The sequence below is a fragment of the Phalacrocorax aristotelis genome, chromosome 8 (assembly GCF_949628215.1).
Source record: "Phalacrocorax aristotelis chromosome 8, bGulAri2.1, whole genome shotgun sequence".
In the NCBI taxonomy this organism is placed as follows: Eukaryota; Metazoa; Chordata; class Aves; order Suliformes; family Phalacrocoracidae; genus Phalacrocorax; species Phalacrocorax aristotelis.
In genome coordinates, this window is record NC_134283.1 from 31142380 (window position 1) to 31160114 (window position 17735).

At 45.4% G+C, this 17735-nt stretch overlaps 1 protein-coding gene across 1 annotated transcript in view; it reads left to right on the forward strand.

Moving 5' to 3' along the window:
• Nucleotides 1-17735, forward strand: part of FGF18 (fibroblast growth factor 18) — a 73696-nt gene that overhangs the window by 11107 nt on the left and 44854 nt on the right. Inside the window, exon 3 of the mRNA XM_075102216.1 lies at nt 17537-17717. Within this exon, the coding sequence (XP_074958317.1) occupies nt 17537-17717 (181 nt within the window). The remainder of the gene's footprint in view (nt 1-17536; nt 17718-17735) is intronic.

Below are 17735 nucleotides of genomic sequence, written 5' to 3' on the forward strand. Positions count from 1 at the left end.
ATCTGCATGGGGATGCATCAGCCCAGACCTCAGAAGGTGACTTAGTGATTGTAAATCCTCTTTCTCTTTTTCACCTATTTAAAATGTTTCAAAAAGGATTTATTTTCCAAAACTGAGAATTGTTCCCTGAAAATGGGAAACCTGCAATCTAAATTAATTAAAACCAGATGAAACTTTTCTCTAGCTCAACAGAAGATAAAGATAAGAGATCCTATTTGTCCAGCATTTGCAGTGTAAAGATTTCCATGCAGGAGCGCAGCTAAGAGATCAGTACAAATCTTCTATTAGAAAACAAACCATGCTTTTCATTTCTGGCCCTAGGCTCATACGTTTGTTATATCTGATCCTGAAGGCAGATTGACAGTTTGGTTTGGATTAAATTCAACACATGGTTTATGCCATGCTTTTGATAAGGCTCAGTATTAATCTTTTTTTTTTTTTCTCTGCAGTCTTTAGTACATGAGCAGCAGAATTGTCTGTTCCTAGGAATATTTTTGCAGTGAAACCATTGAGGAATTTACTTCTGGAGGGACAATGAAATTACTGATTCTAAAAATACCCCGGATCCCAAGTAAAGTTGAAATCTGTTAACTGCAAGCAGTAAGCTTGACGTGACCTGGGCAGGTTTTGAGCTGTTTTATTAACTGATGTAAAGAGCATTTTCTTTATATATCTTTGGAAAGGCAGCAGAGGAGGAGACTTGTTCATGCAGAAGGAACAGAAAGGATCATGCAGAAGGATCCTGTACTTTTACCACCAGCATCAGCTCACAGTTCTGGTTAGCCAGGAATGAAGATTGTCACCGTTTGCACCTGTATGTGCTTGTGAACTCAGGTATCTTCATGGGAATAATGGGCATTGCCACTGTCCGCTGGTTCCCTGAACGATCTACTGTGGTATGTCTCAGAGATGGGCTTTTAGGTACATTGGCCCATTAGGTACAACTAGTTATTTATTTGTATAGTATATATTTATTCTGTTTATAAATGAGCTTCACTCTCCAAAGCTGGTGTCTTTTCTCATTGCTCTGTTCCCTAGAAAGAAAGTGGGGAAAAAAGGTAGAAGAATTGGGGATGGGGAGGACTGAAGGAGAAGAGAGGAGAGGCAAAGGAGGAATTTCTTGTCACCTTTGAATTTTGTGGCTAAGCAGTTGTGTGCCTGGAAGCCTGCTGCAAAGCTTTGTGTCCATCATCGCTGTAGGATTCAGTGGTCTGTTGTGGCTAATTTTGGGGCCACCTCCACCTCCGATGCAAGTGTGGCAACTTGCAAACATAGTTGTTTTATCAGGGGTGAAGTTGGTCCCAAAGCTTGTCTTTGGTGCTTGAAGGTAACCGGTGCTGGCAGAACCTGTTGATTGGTTGTACACTGCTAGTACTGGGCATTGGAAGAGCTCTGACCTGATGGTTATGCTGAAAGCAACTGAGATCTTAATCCCAACTATATATTAGCTTAGTAAAAAACGAAATTAATGGAGCTGGAGATGAACATTGCCCGTGTCTGCATTCACTTGAAGCTGCCTCCAGCAGCGAGTTATACCCAGCAAGATGCTTAGTTGAGCACTCCTCTGAGTGATGGAGCTCCTGGGGCACATGTCTCGGGACAAAGTCCTTGTTTCTCAGCAAGATGATGCGAGTTCCCTATATCTATGTGTGTTGGATGAACTGGAGATCTCCAGTCTCAAATGGAAAATGTGTGTTTGCACAATTAGAGTGGCCCCTTCATTCCCTGGGAGCAGAATGGTTTATTGATTTCTTTGGCCCGCTCAACCCCACCTATTCAGCAATAATGACCCTTCCACCCCAACTCTAAATCATCCCAGCCTGCCTTGCCCTTAAGCCTCTAATCTTTTTGGGTTGTTGTTGGTATTTATGCTTGTGGAGGTTTATGGTCTGTCGGTGCTAGCTGCTGAAATGCTTTATTTATCCATACACTGGGCCACACAGGGAGCGTCCTTATTCTGGTATCATGTTCAGGATGCTGTAGTTAAGGTTTGTGTCAGCACTTCCATGCACAAACCTTGTTATTCAGGGGTTTTGCAACTCCGTGGAAAAGCAAACCAGCGACCTGGCACAGTGAGGGGAGGCTCAGAGGCACACATTGAAAACCGAACAACCCACTGCCCATTTAGGGATTATTAGATGGACAACTTATTTCCTCAAGGAAAATAGCCCAAAACATCCTCCTCCCTTGGTTTTATTTTGTAAAAAGGGTTTTCTTTTTTCTGTGCTTGTATTGGTGTCGGGTGGGCAAAATGCAGTGAGGTAGGGCACGGGTGGGAATTGTCTCTGGATCCATCAGCTGGATATATGTGGCTGATGCAGGACAAAACTGCCTTCTCTGAACAAATCTTGTGCTGTGGAGGGTTTCGGGAAGGCAGTGGCTGCTCCCTGCTGCTTTGCTTTACCCGGCCCTGCGGCCGGCAGGCTCGGCACCGCAGCCCTCTGAACAGTAGGTGACGGGGTATATAAATGTGATTTATTGCCCTGTTAGCGCAGGAGCTTGTGGGCTTATAAATTACTTGGAGATTTCTCGATAATAGAGGGAGTGTGGTATAAACAAGAGAGATAATAGGGCTTGAGAATGTATTTCAATGAACTTTTGGGGAAGGAAGAGTTTCATGGCTGTTGGCAAGTATGGAGTGATGGCTGGCTGTGGTGGAGGAAGAGCCTTTACAGACCAACCCGGCCAGGATATTTTTTTATTGCTTTCTCTTAATGGCGGATGGATTTTGTGGGTGCTCCATGGAGCAGCCTGGAGCACAGTTGATAAATCAGAGTGAAAATGCTTGCGGAGCCTGTTAGCCCAAGACAGCAGGCTGGTGTTTGCATCGGGGGTAACTTGTTTAAGCAGAATTGATCAGCCACTAGTGTCTGCAAGCAGGAGCAGGCAGTGATAAAGTATCCTCCAGCTTCCTCAGAAAGCGAACACTGTGGCAGCAGGGTTTTTATAAAGGGAAACTGGGACTGCCAAATAGATGCTCAACCCTTCTGTTAACAGGTACTGAGCTGGCATGACTGGCAGTCCTAAGTTACTGCTCCAAAGCCATTTTTCTCATCTCTGGGATGGTGCCAGCAGGTCTTGCAGCACGTCACCAAGTGTAGCTGAGGGGACTCTGCCACCACACATGGCAGCATGCTGCAGGCTGAAAGCAGCAGTGATGGTACAGAAGCATCATTCTGGGGAGGGCATTAATGAATGGGAGGTGCAGGAATACATCTCCTCAAACGTGCCTTTGGGCTAGGTCCAGGGGATGCCCAGGTTTCATGCCTACCTGCCCCTCAGACCTCAGTTTGACCACCTTTGGCAGGGCATGGGGAGAAAGGGTTGGCAGCTTCTCTGTGCTTGTGAGAGCGCCGGGCTTGATGAGGAGCATCTTGGGTGCTGACACTGAAACAGAGGTGGTTCCCATCTCTTCTGTTTTCCCTTTAAGCTTTTGGAGCTGAACATATATTTTGTTCACTGAACATGAATTTCTAAGCCATTTTTTAGCACCTTGGTCTTACTCTGGGGATGGTTTTGGTATGAAATTTTGCCTTGCTGATCATTCCTGGAAGCTCTGCACCATGTTACTGTGTGACATCTCAGATCGTGGTTTCAGGTAGGGCCACCCTGGAGACACGAGAGAAAATGAAAAGGTGGTTGTTAATGATTACTTTAATTCAGTTTTGCTAAATAAAAGTGGGTCTTCCTGGGTAAGTTGATTTGAAGAGATTTATTTAAAATAAGGAGCACATTTCCAAATGGAAATTGGTTCTGTTCACCTCTGACATCAGGAGGGCTCCCATGGTGATGTATTTGGGGTTCAGAGGACATCCAGAGGGCTCCATCCTGCCTTCACAGTTCGTGAAATAGGTTTTGCAAGGTGAGCAAGCATAAAGCAAGATCAAAAGAAAATATCTCCCTTGCACAGACAAAGGAAATTTTGCATCTTATGTTCCAAATAAGTGAATTACTGAACAAAGTCATCTCTGGAAAGCCCTGTTCCAGAAATAGCTTGCAAGACTTCTGTAAATAAAGGTGCTTCTCATGTACATGGGAAGAGAACTATGCAGGAATAACTCTAATATTGCAGGTGCTTGGTCATGGTAACCTGGGGAGAAGGAAACTTATCAGCAATGCGATGGGAAAGTGTCCAATTGAAATGGGGAAAAGCTGTTTGAAGGACAAGGGAGTGCTCATCTCCATGTCTGTGATTTCACAAATTGCCATTTATTTTCAGGTAATTTGCTGGCCTACTCCACTTTTCACTCTGGCTGCTCTTCCTCAGCACAGTTACTCTGTGACCTTTCCTTTTACAAGTGCCAGTGGCTTCAGAAAGCTCCAATGTCTTGTTCCCGGGAGCTGGTCTCCTGCTGGATTGTGCTGTGCTGTTGTCCCAGTTCCCTGCTCTTTCATGTTCAGGAGCCTCCAACCTAAGCCTTCCTTGTGGCACAGCAGCGCTGGGCATCTCTGGGCCCCTGCATGAACGGGGCAGATGAATCTTATGTCCCCTCTGTCCCCTTTCTGTGAATTTTGGTTTTTGGAACAGCTGTGTACTTTACTTTTTTAAAAAGCAAGGATGTGCACCTGGCTCTTCCAACAGTATCCCAAATCAGGGCTCATCTCATAGCCTATTTGGATATGGTGGGTGAAGTCCAAGGACAGAGAATATGTCACTACATATTTCCAGCATCCCTGACAAGTGGGAACTGGAAGGAGAAAAGGAGATGCCTAGTGTTGGTTGGTATTTTGTTGAGTTTTTAGACCTGAGGAGAAGTCACTGTCTCTGTGAATCATTGCTTGAAGTTTGCAGAGATCTCCTTCACATAAAACTTTTTCCTGTTTTGACACTAAAAGCTTTGGATCAGCCTGGCAGTTGGGGAAGGGCAGATCCACAGTTACACCTCATAATGCTGCCGTACGTCAGCCGTGTTCAGCAACACCAGTCCTGCTGTCACAGGCTTTATTTCACTGGGTCAGGATGAAGAGCTGGGAGAGGCTGTCCCCCACGCTGGACATCGCCATCAGGTATTGTAATTAAGCTCTGAAAGAGACATCAGCCCAGAGAGACAGGACTTTTCCCCCTCAATACTAATATTGGCAGGCTGGTAGGCAGGAAAGATTTAACCGTTGAGGCTGCTGTGTATATACCAGTTTCCAGTGATGTTTTGGTAGTTTCCATAACATGGATTTGATTCTTGCCCTGAACCTGCAAACGTCTCCCTTCAGAGCGGTGCTGTTGGAGGTAGTGGGAGTAAAGATGCTCAGCTGAATGATGGAGAAGACAAAGTTTAAATGTAGGAGGGGAAGGTGCAAGCTATGGCAGGGATTTTGGGTCTCAAACAGCTAATGTCAGCTGGTACTAAAAGCAGGCAAGAAAAAACTGGAGGTAGGCTAGTGGGAATGAATGCAAGGCAGAAATGAGGTATCAGCAGCAAAAACACTCCCAGCGGAATGACTCCTGCAATTTCAGTAAATCCCCTGATTGGCCTCCAGTTATTGCTAGATGGATTAACCTCCTTGTCCTTGGTCACAGCCATTTTCTTGTATCTCAGCACTGTGTAGGGGCTGCCAAATCATGGGATGAGTGAGCAGTGACACCTGAGTAGGTCCCCAGGAGCGGGACCAGTTGGAACTTAGTAAAATGTTTCCAGAGAAGAAACTCAGCAGAGGAAAAGTGGCATGAGATAATTCGATAGGGTCTCCAGGCATCTCTGCTGAATCAGCTGTGTGCTTCTGGAGAAGCCACCTTTTACGTGAGATCAGTGCTTGGGAGCTGCTGTCCAGGGAGACAGCTGTTAGCCACATCTCTTTTTTCCTTTGCAAATGCATGGAAAAAAGGTGTTTTGGAAATCCTGCCCTGAACACGTGTGTGCTGCTTGGCAGTTGCCATCTTTTACCCTAGAGGGGGTTGCTTTTCTATAGTGGGAGCAGGGATCTCTGTGTTCCTTGGACAATGTCAGGGGACTGGGATGAAAGGAATTACCAGAGTAACCATTGGATCACTGCTGTGGTGGTGCTACTGCAAATGTTTATTTCTTTTACGGGGAGATTGGTCTCTGGTTTTCCTGAGTATTGCTTGGGTTTCCTATGTCTTGTGCGTCTGCTCCTGTTTCCGTGGAGGTCCTCAATGGGCTGATGTTGAGCAGAAGAACTAGAGATGTCACCGTGGACCTGATGGGCCTGTGCTTTAAATTGGTGTTGTAAGTCCTAGGGGTGAATGACTCTGCCTTATTCTAGGGTCTGGAAAACTTCTGACTGGTTTCAGGGGAGTGGGCTTGGGGTTTCTGCCCTACTGCTGTGGCCAAATGTGTTTGTGCCTGGAGCATCTGCTCTGGGAGGAAGTTGCTGGGAAGAGAAAAGGTCAGGAGTGCTTTGAACCTGGCAGTTTTTTTTTCAGTAATTGGGCTCAGCTCTTGTTTGAAGAGATGAACAAATTGCTGGTAAGTATTTTTAGGGGGGTGTCTGCAGCTTTTGTCCCAGGAGCACCCTGCGGGGAGGACTGCCCTGGTCTCTGCTGCAATCCAACTGGTGTGGCCAAGCTGGGCGGCTCCACCACTGCGTGTGAAACCGGACAAGGAGCTGAGGGCAATGGGGACAAACCGTGTGCTCAGCTGGCAGCACCCAGGGGACAAGTGGGGATAGGGGAGGGGCAGCCCCCTCACCCTTGTTTCTCACCTTTGCGGAGCTCCCGGTACTTTGTGCAAAGGCTTTTAATTTGTTTGGGAGCAAGTTGGCGGCTGCTGCTGGTCTGCTTCAAAAGGGACCTCCTCTGTGGCTCACTGTGCAGGTGATACATGCTCAGACATGGGTTACTGTGCTGCTGCCTTGCTGGGGACCAGGTTTGCTCTTAGTGTGTTTTGGGCTGGAATGACTTTATCGTTTCTTCTTGAGATTGTTTCTTGAATGCCTGTTTCAACTACTCAAAAACACTAATAGACAACTACTTGCAACAGTTTGAGTTGAATAGTTTTAATTCCTGCATATCAGGGTAGTTTATTTCAGCAGGAGTATTTTCTCTATAAAGAAAAGGAACATTTTTTTTAAGGTAGTGAAGGCAGTTGTAGCATGCCAAGCTCCCTGAATCCAACTGCTAGCTTTGTGGATCCGTGATCTCACAGAAGTTGGATGGGGCTGTTCTGCCAAGCCTTGTTGCAGTTTTCTTTGCAGCGATACCCATGTTGCGAGGAGGGACACAGGCATGAAACTACTTCTGAAAAGTATTCGTGTCCTGGTGCTAGCAGTGAGGAGCGGTCCTGGGTCATGCATAGTGTGTGTGAAGCCTGAGGGATGTTGTCACCAGTCAGCAGAGCATGTGGGGAATTAATGAATACTGAACCCTCCCCCCCCGCCCCCAGCAGAAAATGCACCCCTTGGGATGCACAGCAGGAAGGAAGGGAATTGTTTTGGGTTTTGTTTTGCCCTCATTGAACTTGATGGTGTTGAAAATAACTGTGGTGAAGTGGCAATGATGGGAGCTTAGCTCTTCCCCAGCAAAACCGTCTGGGGAGAAACCATGGTAGGAGATTTCAACTGTAAAGGGGAATATTTTGGAAAGCTTAGGCTTGTGGAAGCAGTGATTTTTGCAGGTCAGGACTGTGGTGAAGGCTATGGTAGTGCAACACATCCTCCAGAGTTGATCCTGTCTGCTCTCCGTGGGTTGTATGTCTCAGGGTGGGTTTGACTGGCATGGTAGGACAACATATGTGCATTGAGGTCTTGGTCCTGGGGAGGTGCAAGCATTTCTGCTGGCACCAAGGTCTGGGTTGCTGTGATCATACACAGTCCAGGTCCAGGCCATGTAGTTACAAGGCAGTGCTGTTCAGGTACCAAAGGGGATGAGACCTGAGTGGGTGGCTGGAATGGGAGATGGCAGGTGGGGCAGTGCCTGGAGGGGACATGGGCACTTCACTGGATGTCCCTGGATAGCTCTGCCAAGGTCTAAGGTGAGTGGCAGAGCTAAATAAACAGTTGGGTGATACTAGTCCAGCTTATTCCTATGTTTCTTCCAGTAAAAAAAAAAAAGAAATTAAAAAAAAATTAGTGCAGTAGTAGATGGGAATGTTGTACATTTTGTACATTTTGGAAAAGCAGGTGCTGAACATAGGAACAAATTCGGAGCCCTGAAACCCAGTCTATCCAACTTCTGTCTGGCACGCTTGACGGCTATGGCATTAACGCTTGCAACTTCCTGCAGCCCAGGCTGCACTTAGATGCTTCATGGAAGCCTGAGGTGACCTCATGAAACTGCCATGGAAATTTAATGTGTTTCAGTAAGTAAGGGAGGAATCTGTTTGTTGAGCTGTTTGGTTTTAATTTAATACCCTCTATTTTTTTCCCTACTAATCTTTTGGAAACTCCCATTCATATTATTCAGGAATCATTCAGGAATATTCAGGAATCAGGAATCAACTATTTCCTAAAAATATAGTTTCACTAAGATGTGGTTGGATTTTTTAAAATGGAAAAGCAGTGGATCTTGTGGGACAGAGTTTTAACACTTGAGCAAAGCTAAACTGCTTTTCACCCATGTGGTCCTAAGTCTTCCTGCATCAGTGTCTCTTCCTGAGAAAAAATCATGTGGATAAATGACAACTTCGGGTGAGGATTGCTGAGATTGCCTTAAACTAGTTTCACAGATGTACTACAAGACCACAGGGCTGGACATTTTAAAGCTCTGTCGTGACCTTGTGTCCCAGTTTGGGAACCCCAGGAAGGACAACCAGAGTTACTTGACAAATGCACATTTCAGCATGTCCACTTGCTACATGGAGGATCTCCATTTTCCCCTTGAGACCTCAGTCCACTGACAGTCAGCCAACAGTTGGAGCTGCAGAACCAAGCACCTGCAGATCCCTTTGGGTATGGGGGGACTTGCAGTGACCCTTCAAAATCACCCTGGGAAAGATGAGGCGCCAAAGCTGGAGTGGTCACATCTGCGTGGCGTCGGGTGGCTTCGGATTGGACCTTCTGACCTCCCTTGCAAGCCCTGGGCAGCAGCTTTGGAAGGCAACGTTTTGCCAGTTGCAGTGGAAGTCAGAAGGACCACCCAGTTCTGATAAGGGCAATTTAGAAAGGAAGGGGAAGATTGTGAAAAGAGGGGCAAAGGGGCACAAAGGGAAGGAAAAAACCCCCCACCACTGAACAAAATGAAGATCAAGACCGCTGTTAAACACACTGCCTGCGAGGGAGGTCTCCACCGTGCCTTTTCTAATCTAGAGCCAGCAAGGATTGTATTAACAGCTTCAACGCAATGGAACAAATTAATCCCTGATGTAATTGAAATCGGTGAGGTCTCACAATAGGTGAGTTTGACCCAGTGGGATAGAAATAGAACAAGTATTGGAATGAAGGAGTGAAATGAAGTCACACTGTTCAGCCATTGGTATTTCATTCCTAGAAACAAAGGCCAGACAAATGCAGAGAATACATGGCTCTGCTGGGCATGGTTGAAAGCTGCTCAATAATATCAAGCTTTGAAGGGATATTTCTGTGTGGAGAGGAAGTATATAGCAGAGATATAACAAGCATTAAAAAGAAAGAGAGACAAAGAAAGAAAGGAAGAAAGAAAAAGCCCTGCTTGCTTGTTGCCTAATTGATAGCTGTGGTAAAATAATACCAGCCCTGAATTTAAAAACAAAAAGGTATATCACAGCTGGAGAAAAATAAGAAAAAGAATTAAGGTCTGAATTGTATTTCCAGAGATTCAAAACTGTCAAGAGCTTGTGGCGAGAGGTGGCATCCTGCAGATACCCCTGCAGCCGAGATGCATGGGATTGGTTTGCTTTGATTAGCACAGGTAGCAGGAACTGGTCCCTTGGGAAAAGAGATGCCTTTTGGTGCAGGGAGGTGGCTCAGTCTTGGCCCCTTTGGTGCTGCTGCACCATGGCATGACACAGACTCCTATAGGGGGGAAGGTGGACACTGGAGGGTTGGGCTCCCTCTTACAGGCTGCTGAGCTGCTGTTGCTCATGGTAATTAAAGTGACTTAGGGGCTGCAGCCAGTGACCTGGTTCTGAATTGCTGAGAATGGGCAGATGCAGGTGGAGATGTGGAGGATGGAGGTGTTGGAGTCTGTTTAAGAGAACTCCATTGCAGCGCTTCAGCAGCACTCTTGTGCTGGGCTTTGCACTGGCAGGCAGCACTGGCTGGAGGCACCTTCCCTTCCTCTGATTGCACAGCTGCTGTTTTAAAAGTCATTAATCAAGGCTGAAACCTTGCTCTTCCCCGGACTGAACCATTTCCCAGGGTAGAACAAGTTTAAAATGTCACCAGCTCACAAATGATGCATTTTCACAGTTCTGGCTAAGGCTCGCTCCATCATCAAAAGGAGAAATTTGGTTTTCTCGAAGGCGGCGTAATCTTTCTCTAGAAAATGGCCAAACACTAACTGATGAGCCATAAAATATTTGTTTCCTCAAACTCAAGTTCCAGTTTTTTGGCACTCCATCCCACCTTCCTCATGGTTTCATACCAGGCTCAGTAACACTGTTGTCTGCCATCCAAGGTAGATGGGCATGTTGCTTTAGAGGAGCTGGATGGCAGTGGTACATGGCTTGGAAAGCGGGCAGGATCTCAGGGAGATGCTTGGGAGTTTGGCTGAGCGATAGCCCTATTTCTCAGGGGCTCTGTGTTTCAGAGAGCATAAAGGTCTGACTCAGCCCAAGGAGATTTAATATGTGGCCTCTCTGAAAGTGGCAGGCAGCTCTCCAGAGAAAAGGAGGCTCTGCTTGCAGAGCAGCTTTTGGATCCAAGTATATGTCACCTCGCTGAGCTGTATGTCCCCTCTTCCAAGCCCTGGAAATGTCTTCTCTTTGGGTCTTGTTTAACATTTCTGAAATCCAAAGGGATGGGCAGGCTCGACCCCCTCATCACCCTGTTTCCTTCTCCTTTCTAGCTCCATCCCTACATCCACTTCACTTAAAGTGCATTAAACGAAGAGCAAACATCATTGAATTTCATGTACTGCAGCAACTTGAAAGTGCTCAATTCAAGGAAATGAGGGGCTCAATTTCAAAGCATATCTCTGCAGGAGCAGGACGAGCTCTGGGTTTCTCCCCATGATGGGACGATGTCTCCTGCCTGGGCCCATGCCAATGGAGGGCTCGGCACCCATCCTTGGTGCAGACAGGAGCTCCTCTGTGATGAGGGCAGGCACAGGAGGGGAGGTGGAGGTGGTCTTGTGCTTGGCTTTCTTCCTTTCTTAGCATTGTGAAATGGAGGTTGGGAAGAGAGCAGAGAAGGGGAATAGCCTGAATGCATAGCAAGGAGAAGCACAAAGGGGGAAAGTATTTTTCAGGCTGAAGGACACTGTTGGTACAAGCATAAACAGATGTAAATATATGAGGTAGAAAATTAAGGCAGAGAATATTAGGGAAGTGTTTCAGTTTCTGAAACAGCCTTCTAAGGAAGCAAAGACAAATGATGGTTCATGACTCAATTTATGAACAAGCTATAGAGTAGTACAGCTCTTGTGGAGTGAGATCTTTTGGCATCTGGGTTTTAAATAGGACATTCATGCTTGTCAAATGAAATATTTTTTCCCCACCCCCCAAAAAAATCAAAAAGCTTTTCGAGTGAAATACTTTGTAAACACCATTGGTGGAGTCTTTTCTGGAGTCTCACCCCTCCATCATTTTGAACAACCACTTCCATGGTACTGTGTTGCCCTTTCTCATGGTGCATCCTGTAGGTTACACAATCTTCATCCAAGGTGGCAACTCCCAAGACTGAGAGTGCAACTTAGCTTTTTGGATATTTATTTTTCAAGGAAAAAATATTTTTCTTTTGATAGCAGGAAGAAATAAACACCCAAACAAAGGTCTAAATTCTATTATTTTGAAAGGCTTAGGTATATTTGTGCAATTCTGGCACTGTCACACCATAACCTCTCTCCCGTTGGATGCACGGAGATTGACTCTGAAGTGCTCTCTCCCTTTGCTCTGGGTTCCTGCTGCTCATCTGAGTATGGAGCTGCTTTGTTTTAGATGAATTTCCAGATATGCTCCTAAACCCAAAGCAGTGCACATGTCAAAGCAGTGCACACCCACTTCTGTCTGGCTTCGAACTAGCTCTGTAACCTGAAGGTAACGATATCTTGATGACGGATGGACTTTGCAGTTAAAAGGAGGAAAAAGCATCAAATAAGGAGTGCATTGTGTTTCACTGTATGTCGAGGATGGCTGTCATGGTGAGCTTGCAAATCCTGCTGTAATTGGCATAGAGGAATTCTGCCAAAGTCATAGAAGCAAAGTGGTTTGTTACTTGCCTTTGCGGACTTGCGCGAGATCTGTCTTGGATATCCTCTTGTTGACCTTATTGAGTTAACTTTCATGTGTTTAGAAGGTCATGGAGAAAATCATTAATATTAGGTTGATTTGATGGCTGAAAGGTAATAAGTATTTCCTGCTTATCAGATGGGGTTTGAAAGGACTTTGAATAGCTTGATTTGTTTATCTTTTGCAGTCGGTATGGCCTTTAGCAAGAGGGATTTTGTATTCCTAGTTCAGTTTGGGGAATGACATGTGGTTTGCTCTCCCCTGAGGCTTGGAGGCTCCGTAGGATAAAAAGCAAAAAATCAGGAAATCCTGAAGTCCAGCTCCCAGCTAACTTGGCCATGCTGTGGGCCTTGGACATCTCATGCTGTAACGCTTTATGACATGAACAGTAACAGATTAACATCCCCTTTACTGGAAAGCTCAAAATAGAAAATTCAAAGCGCATAGAGGTTGGTTGGATGGAAAGCCAAATCCCATAAACATGGCTTGGCACTGTGAGGGGTTTCATTGACCTTGGTGAGGCTGTGATTTCTTTCCGTTCCATTCACAATAAGGCATCAGTGTTTGCAGAGATGTGACACAAGCTTGTGTAGGACTAATATTGCAGTGCTGCTGTCAGAGGCTTTTGCCCTTCTTGAGTGTTTCTTGGATTACTTAATGGTGAAACCTTAGGCTGCATCAGCAAAGTGATCTTACAGTCGCCCTCCATCTGGGATTTAACAAATAGGAGAGTCATTCTTTAAGTTGAAGGATCATTGTAAAGCCATTTAAAATGAAATCCACTCATTGTTTGAGAATCATTCGGCAAAAAAGCACTCAATCTCCCAGCTTGGGTTGTTTGAAGACAGATGTTGTTTCTGGTTTCTGTGGCTGTTTGGAAAGGAGGTAGGACTACATGCACCCACCCTGAATGATTGGGCAAGTACAACAGAGAGGAGGGACAGCTGCTTCTTTTCAGGAGTGAGGCACTTCTGATGCATCAGTTGCTTGAGGTGATGGGTTTTTGTAAAAGAAACACTGTTTATTCCCTTGCATAAGCTCTGTATTGCCAACCGTATTTATAGGATGCCTTTGTAGCTGTATATTATCACTGAAAGATGTAGAGACGAACAAGAAATGGATGAGGAACTGATTGAAAAGAAGAAGAGAGGAAGAATCAAAATGAAACCAAATTTGATGCTCTGTTTTGATGACTGGGATTTTGCAGACTATAAACTGTTGGCAAAGAATGAGGTGAAGTTACATGAAACCCGCTATCCTGAGATGCCGAAGTTGTCCTTCAAAGACAGTGGCCCATACAAGTTGGATGTATTTGCAAAAGAGACCACAATACAACCCCAAATCTCACCAAAATGCTGGAGGAGACAAAGGAATACAGCAAATCCTTTTCCTGTCCCTAGAGATTGTCCCACAGGGCATGTTGCTGGTCAGAAGCTAGAAGGTACAAGCAGCCATTCATTTCAGGGACCTGTTGTGCTTAACTCTGGATCCAGAGTCTGTAGGTTTTGCTACCTACAGCATGGATGCGAAGATGATCAGATTGAAAGGCCAGAAAAAAAGGTGGTAATTTTGTGTATTGTGTTTTTACATACAGTAATCACATTTTAGTAATTAAAAAAAAGAGAAGACTATTTCCTTTTGCTTTGGTGAACAGAAGTGGAAGCCCTTAATTTTTCAAGTGGGGCTGGAACTGAAAGACATTTCTGCATTCATTTTTGTGTGGTTGTGATTGTTACAGAAATGTATTTGGGGGGTGGATGGACTTGGTTTTAATTGACCTTCTTGAGTGAGTGTTGATGATCAGTTACCAAAAGAGGCATATGTTACTAATTTTTTTGAGATATGTGAAAGAGTCTCTCTCTTATGGTATATATAAATTAACTTTCTTATCTCAGTAAAGTTAGCTGCTTAAGGGACTGTACTCTTTAGGGCAGGGGTACTGTGAGAATGGATTTCAGCAATGATCAAATACGTTTTTATCTCACAAAATCACCACTGCATGAAATTTTGTTTTAGCGTATTGATACTCTCTGCTGAGGGCCAGATGCAGCCGAGGCTGGCACAGCTAATTCACCTTGGCCACACTCCAGCAGAGCATCCTGTTTCAACAGAGTGGTTAAGTGTGTGCTTATCTTTAAGCAGGCAGCTAAATCCTGGTGGTTTCACTGCTGCTCTGGATCACGGCTTCTTGACCAAGGGGATAGGTCAGCTGCAAGGAGAACCTGTAGCACTTTTCTCCTACAGGATTTCTTTCCCTGGGTTAGAGCTGGGCCTGTTACTCGAGAAGTGATGGAGGGACACATGCTTGGGCTGACTTTATTTCAGAGGTTGGTGCCCCCTGCTGATCCCCATGCCAGGCTACCACTGGGCTCAGACAAGGTGTTGGGGTTGTGGGTGATGCCAGCCAGGTGCTCGTCTGGGGGAGGAGGAGACAACATCCCTCTGGACTGCAGTGTGCCCTTCTTGTGAAGGGAGGAGATACTTAATTAGCTGATCGTGGGCAGGAGAACTGTGACAAGCAAGCGCAGGCGGGTTTGTGCCATGATCGGAGCTGACCACAGCGTAGGATGGTTCCACGGGTGCTCCAGAGCCCACCTGGGCATTGCGGCTGTGGGCTGGGGCCTCTGTGGTGTAAGTGCTTGAGAGACTATTGAAAGAGAGAATTAAAAGACATGTTTGGGAAAACAGATTGACTTTTTCTGTTTGAAGTTTCCAAGAAAGCAAAGCAACTTGCTCTTCCCCCCCGATTCAGATCCCACCTGTTTTGTTTTTTTCCCTAGAAAAATGTGAAATTCATTAACATATGGTGAAAGCAATGTAGTGACGTCATCTTGATTTAAAATCTGTTTTAAATCTTAAAATGATTAGCCAGAATCTTAACTGCAAGTAGCCTTGCTTTTTTGGGTATGAGGCAGTCTGTCAACATTACTTGAGCATCTCCGGTTTTAGTAGTTTAGCGTCCTTTGCAACAATATCATTTGAAAAGAAAGCAAGAAGGGATATAGGAAGAAAAAAATGAATTAATATTATTCATGTCAAAAGCCAAGTCCTGCTTGCTGTGCTTAGACGTAGCTGTGGTGTCTTGGGAGAGGAGAGTGAGCAGAGCCTGGATCAGTGATGGCAATGAGCTCCATCAGCATCCCATAGTGCTCTCCTGGCAGGTGCCATTGCTGCTTCTCCTCTTGTGTCCTTAGCTTTGGGTCGTGGCTTCTTACTGCGCTGTTTTCTGAGAATGGGAAATACTGCTACGATTAATTGTGTAAGTCTTGTCTGTCACCTCTGTCATCACCTTGAATGTCTGTTTAGACCCAGAGTTGCCCTGAATCTCCTTTTGCTTGGCCTGTGCATTTAGCTTCTGCAGTTTCCTCCTGACTTCAGACAGTAAAATAAGAGAGTTAAATTGCTTTCTCTCCTAGGACTTGGGATTCAAATAGCATAATCCCAGCATTTAATAAGGGCAGCAAAGGTGATCCCACAACATCCCTGTGAACCTCATTGCTGTTGCTACTGTGTTGAATATAATGTTTTTGTTTGGGTTGCTTAGTGAAGGTCTGGTGCTAAGCAGCACTGCCTGCCTGAAGTTTTCCTTCTGTTGCTGATCTGTGTGTCTACTTCATAATTGGAAACACTAAAAAGTTCTTTTGAGGTTTTGACTTTCAGGGAGTATTTGGCTTCAAAATATTTGCTGGTGTGGAATGACATATGCAGGAGGGCTGTTTTGCATGTTGTGGCCACTTGCTCTTATGTGTTTTAGCCTGGAATGGACCTGAACGAGGATTTATTGACCCTTATTCATTTGCATTGCTGGCTCCATCCCCACACCAATATATCAGGACACTGTTGCTTGCAGGCTGGGAGGACAAGCGGGCTGTAGTGAGAATGTGTTATGAGAAGTAGTAACCCCACTAGAAGTAAATGTCGTTCCTCTACCAGTCCCAAACCTAGGCATCATTAAATTCCTATATGATTCTTACTTTGTGGTGGAGTTTGTCTCTTACATGCAAGTGGTACGTGGCATTAGAGCTCACCAACAAAGTGTAGACTTCGAATGGTCTTTTTTGCAGTCAAATTAAAAATTGCTTACTGTGCAGTGGTTTCATGTGTATGCCACTTGAAAATCTTTTGCTTTTGGTTTCTGTGAAGGGAGTCTGCCACCAAAATACTGTCCATCTGTGAATTTGGAGTGGGCAGTGTGGTTGTTGTGGTGAAAACACTCTCGGGGAGAGAACATGGAGTGATTTCTGGGCTTTAGTATCATTTGAGTGTGAAGTGCTTTTGGGTACATGCTGCCCAGCCTCCCCTTTGGGAGGGCATCTTGAAAACATCTGGGTTGTCTGGTCCTCTGACCTTGGGCAAGGCGGGATGACTCTCTGGAAGCAAAAACCAGAATCCTGTTTCAGTGTGTCTTAGGAACAGTTAAGATAAGAAACAATATCTCCAGAAAAGGGCAGATGTGTTAGAAGGTTTCTGGTAGCATTTCAAGGCTGTAGTGAATTAAGGTTAGTTTAATCCACTGGCCAGAAAAAACAGATGAAGTGGCTCAAGCAATCAGACCTCTGCTGATAATGGCCTCATGGCTGGACATGCTGGTTTGGCTCTTGCTCGTCCTCATGATCTCTCCCCAAGCTATGGTCCTGCTGAGGCAGACAGAGGTGCATCCGTAGATGGTGACCAATGAGTTGGCTTCACTAAAAAGCAGAGCTGGCAAAAAAGTTAGGCTGAAAAGTGCCTGTGTACAAATCACACTTTTATAGTAGTAGATTTTATGTGTGTGCGAAGCTAGTGTCCAGTCTGCTAATGTCAGCATAAATAGTTTTTTCCCTTGACTTCTTCGTTGCAGTTAATCTGGGGAATCAGTGCAGCTGCTGAAGGTGAAGCACAAATTCTCTGCAATGGAGATGTTCATTCTCTTTCTCCCCTATGTGTCCACGTAGCCTGGTAGAAGTTATGCATATGCAAAGGAGAGGCTAATTTGTGGCCAGCATGGCTGACCAGGATTAAATCAAAGCAGGACCGAGTAGAAGTTTCTACTCAAAAAACCCCCACAGTTTGATTGTAAAAACCCAGGTTTGGTTTATTGTTGAGAGCCAGCTCTGGCTAGAATTACATGTTGAGTGCCTGATACCATGGCCACAGCTGTCAAGTGAAGGGCAGCCAAATCCGAGTCCTCTTGCGCCACGTGCCCATTGGCAGGTTAGTGTGCAGTCTTTCTGTTCAGGATGCTTGTTTTGTTTCATGGTCTGTTCTGTTCTTTCCCCCTGCTCCCCGTCCGCTCTCAGATGTTTGCTGCTGAGGAGAATGTAGATTTTCGGATACACGTGGAGAACCAGACACGAGCGAGGGATGACGTGAGCAGGAAGCAGCTTCGGCTCTATCAGCTCTACAGCAGGACAAGTGGGAAACACATCCAAGTGCTTGGTAGGAGGATCAGTGCCAAAGGAGAAGATGGAGATAAATATGGTAAGAATATTTACTGGG